The 7,372-nt window shown below is 43.6% G+C and overlaps 1 protein-coding gene across 1 annotated transcript; it reads right to left on the bottom strand.

Moving 5' to 3' along the window:
* Window positions 1–472: 472 nt before the first annotated feature.
* On the bottom strand, window positions 473–7,023 carry LOC149255692 (uncharacterized). Its single transcript, XM_089455114.1, has 6 exons — window positions 4,954–7,023; window positions 3,491–4,840; window positions 1,315–3,352; window positions 898–935; window positions 760–780; window positions 473–583 (listed from the first exon to the last, which is right to left on the bottom strand). The coding sequence occupies exons 1-6, from the start codon at window positions 7,021–7,023 to the stop codon at window positions 473–475; spliced, it is 5,628 nt and encodes a 1,875-aa protein (XP_089311240.1).
* Window positions 7,024–7,372: the final 349 nt, after the last annotated feature.

Here is a 7,372-nt window from a genome sequence, read left to right as displayed (position 1 = left end):
AGTTATTTGATTTGAAATTTTATAATGTCTCAAGAGTTTTTTCAAGGTGTTGAATCCATTTATGTATTCAAAAGTGCATTTAAACAATAGGAAATTACAATTTCACTAGAAATTGTATTGGCCTATTAGTTAAACTATTCTATAAAATAATAAAATTTGAAAACTCTTGATAATTAAAAAGAGGCATCAACGCCCACGAGGCATAGAATAAATGGTGATGGGGTGTATGTTAAGGCACTCTATGATGTGAAGGTCGCAGATTCAAAGCTCTATGGGAAAAAATCTAGCCATATTAAGGTTGGTGTAGCCTAAACTGATTGTGATCCCTAAAATAATTTTGATTGTTTAAATATCCCTTGGTTACAGTATCTCAAGCCAAAAACTAAATGTACAATCATCTCAAAACTCACACAACTTTTTTTTCCGAAGAAAAAAGCCGAACTTTTCTATTAGAAAAATAAAAAAGTTACAATCAGATGAGTGAACATTCAGCAAAATTCTGCTTGAGGCAGAGAGAAACAACCTCCTCTGTGTTGCCATCAACATGTCTTAAACAAACACTAAAAGTTCTCCTGTACCCGGCCTGAACAGCCATATCAAAAAATATAGTCAAATCTGTCTCAGTGAATCTGGGTCTCCTTTTAAAGGAAAACAACCCATAGAGTATGCATAAAAACAAAGATGTCTCTAGTACTCTTCATACTGTAAAGAGAAAAACAGAAAAGGGAAAAAACACAGGTTTTCATATGCTGCCAGTACCAGATAAAAGTCCACTGATACCTAGAGCATTTACAGATGTATTCAAAAAGCATTAAGTGTAAGGGGGAAGATCCGACACACGGATCTGGTCCTGAAACTGCTCTGTTATCCTCCACGAGCCCAAAACTTGTTGCAAACCTGCTTTAGAATACCTGTCTGCCTCTTCATTTTTGTCCCTGTAAATATGATCAATGGAGAAAACATTAAAATAAAGCTTTAAATTTTGAATTTCCTCAAACAGTGGCATCAACATATAATTCTGGCATCTATATTTCCCATTGACCCAATTTACAACATTCAACGAGTCTCCAAAAATCTGAACTGTGAGGATATTTCTGTGAATGAGCCAGCAAAGGAGAAGTTTTAAGGCTGATAGTTCTGCAAAATTGTTTGAGCCCATCCCAAGGCCCACTGAGGCTTTTAGCGAGTGTGAGGGGCTTAAATGGATAATAATTCCCGCTCCAGTGGAGTTATTTTGGGCTGCCCCGTCAAAGAAAGCCCATGGGATCCCTTCTCTGATATGGACTTCCTTCCGCTGGTTCAGATTTGAAGGACCTTCCGGCTCTGGAATGCTGGCAAGAATGGCTGAACTCTGTATTGCGATTACTTCCGCTGGAGTGGCTTTTTCTTTAAAAATGCTTCGATTCCTGGCTATCCATATGCCCCAACAAAGGATGGGAGGGAGGTTCCTCAGATTCTTCTCAGGGTAGTGAGTCCACCAGTATTCCCAAGCAGAAGAGAGATCTTCCCCTTCCCATCTTACGTTTATGTTCAAGAGCTTTTTTGTTTCATCCCAGACTTGTCTTGTGAAGGGGCAGACGAGAAATAAGTGAGGGATGGATTCAGAGGCTGCAAAACATAAGGGGCATCTACCCGGTCCCTGCTTGAAGCGAGCTTGAAGAATTTCCCAAGAAGGAATCTTGTTTTTTAAGGCACACCAGAGAAAGATTCTGGCTTTTTTGGGGCACTTCAGTTTAAACAAAAGCTTTGCCCACCAAACAGGAGGATCCCATCCCTTTCTCTTCATCAGGAAGTTATAACCAGCCTTTGGGGAGTAGGAGCCCGACTCAGCATGAGCCCAAACCAGAGAGTCTGGCTTGTCCTTTAATCTGACATTTGATCTTTTGAGTTCCTGAAGGAAAAGCCGCCACTCGTTCCTCCAAATGGGATCAATGCCCAGGTCCTCTTCTGATTTCCATGCCTGTCCCCAGATGGAAGACAGCCCCATGTTTGCTATCTGATTTAAACTTTTGATTCCTTTTGCGTCTAGATGGGTGAGAAGACCAGGTGATAAGGCAAAAAATTTGTTGCACCCTACCCACGGATCCCTGCCAATCCGCAGATTTTCACCATTCCCCACCTGCCATGCTAAACCTTGTTCAATTATTTTAAAAGCCTCTGTGGTGGCCTTCCAAATAACAGAGCAATTTCTACCTTTTTTGTTTGGGCTCCTAATCCAGTCTTCAAGCGGAACTGGATCAATATATTTTCTTTTTACAACTCTAGTCCAAAGGTTCTCCGCATTTATAATTCGCCAACCTGATTTTGCTGCCAAAGATTGACTGAAGTCAAAAAGATGCTTTACACCCCAGCCTCCCCACTCCTTTGGTCTAGCAATCTTATCCCAGGCTACCCAGGGGAGCACTGAGTCCTCCTTAGATCCAGACCACAGAAACCTGCTACATATCTGCTTGATTTTATGAAGGATCCCTTTGGGAATCCAAGTCAAAGCAGCCCAAAAAACCGGTATAGCCTGAAGAACAGAATTTACCAGAGTAAGTCTTCCTGCCCGCGATAACCACTTGAAGCTCCAATGGGATATCCTTTGTTCAATTTTTGCCACCAACCAATTCCAATCCTGCTTTCTGTATGAGGTCGGTTTTAGCCAAAACCCTAGATATTTGAACGGCCGATCCATATTGCAGATTTCAAAAGGCAAGTAGGATGTGATCAAAATCTCCTCTTGCCTGTTGAAGCCTTCCATAATTAAATGAGACTTCCTGGGATTAATTTGAAGCCCTGTAGCTTTCAGAAACAGATCAAGAATGATTTTAAGCTCATTGATTTCATTTATATTCCCATTTGTGAATAATAAAATATCATCAACAAATAGGAGGTGAGTTATGAATAAATTTACAGCAACTTCCAAACCTGTGATCAAACCTGATCTCTTGGCATTTGAAATCAATCTACTAAGTCCTTCAGCAGCCAGGAGGAAGAGCAAAGGAGAAAGAGGGCATCCTTGTCTCAAACCTCTTTGGCTTTTGAAAAATTGAGAGGCAGCCCCATTTATCAAAACAACAAAACTTACATTTGAAATGCACCCCATGATCCAATTTATAAACTCCACCTTAAAGCCTAGGTGAGTCAATAACAGTCTGAGGTACGTCCAGCTGATCCTGTCATAGGCTTTGGATAGATCAATTTTTAACACAGCCCCTTTCTTTTTTGCTTGTCTGATGCTGTGGATGGTTTCCTGGGCCACCCCTATAGCTTCATGAATTTGCCGACCGTCCAAGAAGCCAAATTGTTCATTGGAAATACATACAGATAGAATAGGTTTCAGGCGAACCGCAATGATTTTTGCTATAATCTTGTATATGGTATTGCACAGAGAAATAGGTCTGAAATCTTCAAAAGATTCTGGGTCCTCTTTTTTTGGGATGAGAGCAATGAAAGTTGAATTAAAAGGGCCATAGATTTCTCCTTTCTTCCTTGATTCCTCCACTACTTCAGTAAGCTCTTCTCCAATAGAATCAAAAAAGTGAGAAAACAGCTCTATGGTCCAGCCATCCGGTCCCGGGCTTTTATCTTTTGGCATTGATTTTATTATGCTTTCTACTTCCTCCTTATTCACTTCCCTAAAAAGGTTTTCGGCTTCCTCCCCCTCCACAAACCGAGGGAAAGCTTGGGCTGTTCTGATAATTTCAGCTAATGAAATCCCCCCAGGGTCAGAAAAAAGGGATTGAAAATGGTTCTTTCCCAAGTTTGATACAGCCTCAAAAGAAGAAACCTCCCTACCTTCAGGGTCCTTCAGCTTCCATATAGTATTTGCATTTTTCCGGCCCTTTGCATAATTATGGAAGAATTTAGTGTTTTCATCCCCCGCTTTCAACCAGATAGCCCTACTTTTCAATCTCCACTCCTCTTCTCTGTCCAGTAGAATCTTTGCTCTACTCTTTTCTAGAGCCAGAATTCTTTCTTTCGACTCCTGGGATACATAAGCATCAGCTTCAGGATCTTCTAAAACACTTAGTGCATCATCAATAATGACCAGCTCCTCATTTTGTTTTCTCCTTCTGGCTGAGGCCCATTCGATGGTTGCTCTCTTAAGCCTTTTTAAATTCTCCATAAAATGAGCTCCTTTGTTTTCCGGAGGGCAAGGGCCCGGATGCCTCCAGGTATTCCTGAAAAGCTGATTAAAAGACTCCTCCTGAAGCCAAGTGGCATTGAATTTGAATGGAGCAGCCGGTTTTGGAGGGGGCTTGGAGAGTTCAAGAAAGATGGGAAAGTGGTCCGAATTTCCCCCTTCACCCACCCATTGTCTGAACAGAGGAATATTTGAAGCCAACATTTCGTTGATGAGGAAGCGATCCAGTCTTTTTGCAATTCTCTCCTCTCCCGTTCTTCTGTTTCTCCAAGTAGGTTTAGCTTTTATGATATTTACATCAATCAGTTTATGAGTCTGAAGAGCTTTTGTGAAAAAATCTGACAGAGGATCTTCCCTCGCAGAGGGCCCCCAAGCTTCAGCGATCCCCAAAGAGAAATTTAAATCTCCCCCGATTATCAGATTTTTGTTTTTTAACAGATCTTTTGAAAGAAAATCGTTCCAAAAAGGGACCCTTCCCTGACAGGGTCCATACACATTGATAAACAAAAAAGGATAATCAAACTCAGGAGAAATGATCTCCATACCTAGAACATGAGACAGACCCCAGAGATTTAAAACCTTTAATCTTCCTTCCTTAAAACCAATAGCAAGACCGCCTGAGTGACCAGAAGCATCTAGTGCTATAAATACCCAACCCGGAAAAAAAGAGCGAAGAATAGATTCGACATCAGCACTTTTGCCCAAAGTTTCCTGGAGGAAGACAATATCCGGGTTATGTCGAGAGATTAGATCTTTCAGAGCTAGTTTTTTGGGTTTACTAGCTAAACCCCTACAATTCCAAGAAAGGCAAATCATTTTATAACCGTCTCAGGGGTTTTAGCTGCTCTAAGCGCCCCAGGAATCGACATTTGTTTTCCATCAGCCACATCAAATTTTGCTTTAACTTGGGCTTTAGATAAAAATGATTTCCGCCCTCTACCTTTCTTAAGGAGACCCCTAGACGTCTCAGTACCAAGACCACCCACCGACTCCAGGACATCATGAGAGCAAACAGGTCTCTTACTGAGGGATCTGAGGTTATAGTGTCGGACAGGAGAAGAAAGACCCGTACCCTGACTCATCTTAGGGGTATCCTCACAGTTCAGGTTTAAAGAAGGAATAACATCCGAAAGAGATTCAATGTTTTGAAGAGTATCATCACAATTTGATGCCAGAGGGAAATCCGAGGATATACAACCGATAATTGATTCGGAATTTAAAGAAAAATTGAGTGGTGAAGACTGCATACTAGATGGTTCATCTTCAGGAGGGACGGCCGGAACATCAGTGGGCTTTTCCTTGAGGGGCTGGTCTTCTGCAGCTCGAGCCGGAATCCCTTCCTCCCGAAGCAATCCCCCTTCTGACTGGGGAAAATGTTCTTCCTGATGCTCTGCTTCTGGGTTGTTCGCCTCCACCGGTTCCTCGGTTTTCCTCAAAAAACCCTCCCATTCCTCTTCTTTATTCTGCGTCCTCCTTCTTCTTTTTCCCAAAGGGCAGTCCCTTGCCAAATGCCCATACTCATGACAACGGTGGCATCTGAAGGGAAGGAGTTCATAATCCAAAGTCTGCTCGAAAACATAATCCTTATACTGCAACGTGACCGATTCTGCAAGTCCTTCTTTCGGATTAAGCCTTACTAAAATCCTCGCCACCGCTCTTTCAAAAGTATGAAGAAAGGATCTATCAGCATCCAGATAAGTGCCCAAATGGTTCCCAATAGACATAAAGACGGAATCCACCCATAGGAAAGGAGGTAAATTTGGAGCCCTGACCCACACAGGGAATTCATCTACCTTCTCCTTTGAAGCGTCGAACAGAGGAGACCATCTTTTAAAGAAAACAGGCCGATTCCCGAACGCCCAGTTCCTCCCTTCGACCCATTCCATAGCTTCCTTGCTGTCAAATCTTACCATGAACCAACCCTTAACCAACGTGGCGGTCTTGAAAGAATTTGCCGGGGTCTCCAGCCACTGACTCTCTGCCCACTGCTTTAAGAATTTTCCGGATACATACCTCCCTCTGGCTCTACCCACAAGAGTACACTCTGCCACTTCCAGAGCATCCTCTACCTGAACGTCCATACCTAGAACCAAGTTTGTAACCCGCTTTTTTTTCAAAGGTTTGGCCTTCTTCCTTTTTTCCCCTACCTTTTCTGATTCCGGCTCTGATTCTCTGCCTCCTGAGTCAGGGTTCGTAGTTCCTACAACCCTTTGAGGGCCGCTTCCATCTTCCGCATCTTGCTGAACCTCATTACCGGAAGGGGTTTCAATCAAACCTTCTACCGGGCTCCCCGCTTCTCCTGCTGCCGAAAACCCGCCTACCTCCGCCTTGCCGGATACGAGTGGATTGGCAAAATCCCCCTGATTCGATGTCTTACTGAAACCGGCGAGAGCCCCCTCCGCCCTTGAAATGCTCTGCGAGGATTCCTTTGAAAAAAGGGCTCTGTTTACAGCCGGATGGCTGTTCCTGTCACCCAAGTCTTTCCCAGCAAATTGAACACCCCCTATAGTCCTCCATATCCCTTTATTTTGGGAAAAATTTATAATATCCTCAAGGCCACCAGACGAAACGAAGATTTTTGAAGGGGAAAAGGACTTACTGTCAGGTGAGGCAGTATTCTTGTCTCTCAGCGGACCTGACCTTGCATGAGGGATTGCCTCCTCCGAAACCTTGCCGACATTTCCGAAACCGCTTGCGAGCTCCAAGCTCTCGTCCAGTAACCCTTTAGCAGTTTTAGAACTCCACGAACCTCCACCCGAGAACAATGCGGACGCATGGCTGTCTGAATGCCCAAAAAACTTGTCGATATTCTGCTCCGTGACCTCCTTTCCCCAGACCGAGAGTATATCTTCCGGAGCTGGGTCAAGGTCCACCGTTTCGCTTTGTTTTACCATGGTAAACAGCCCCCGTAAAACCCTGACACCGCCTCACAACCGCTACCCGGTGAAAACAGCAGAAACCGCCTGTGAACAAAACGACTTTGACCTCTCCAAAAGAAACAGAAAAGGAAAATACCACCTAAAGGGTTTCCACAAAATAGAAACTGCTAAGGACAAAACCCAAACGACGCGAACCGTAACCGTTCTCCAACATCAAACCGTTAGCAGTATTTTACCCAGCTGTCTCCCTCTCCACTTGTCCGCAAAGATCGACCTCGGTGGATCCGCCAGCTGCTACAAAACCCCCGTACCTACATGTCCTTTCCTGCGCCACCTGCATCACCTAGACCTATGGCCTAGGGTT

The sequence above is a fragment of the Pinus tabuliformis genome, chromosome 7 (genome assembly GCF_031772625.1).
Source record: "Pinus tabuliformis cultivar Carrire ecotype Pingquan chromosome 7, CPIR1, whole genome shotgun sequence".
NCBI lineage: Eukaryota > Viridiplantae > Streptophyta > Pinopsida > Pinales > Pinaceae > Pinus > Pinus tabuliformis.
Note: the sequence above shows the minus strand (reverse complement) of the source record. Positions and strands in the feature narration are given on the sequence as shown.

Coding starts and splice junctions, on each gene's coding strand:
- LOC149255692 (XM_089455114.1), bottom strand. CDS start 7,023: ATGGTAAAACAAAGCGAAACGGTGGACCTTGACCCAGCTCCGGAAGAT. Junction 3,353..3,490: donor TTGGAGAAGAGCTTACTGAA/GTAGTGGAGGAA, acceptor ACCATATACAAG/ATTATAGCAAAAATCATTGC. Junction 936..1,314: donor CAGCATTCCAGAGCCGGAAG/GTCCTTCAAATC, acceptor TCATATTTACAG/GGACAAAAATGAAGAGGCAG.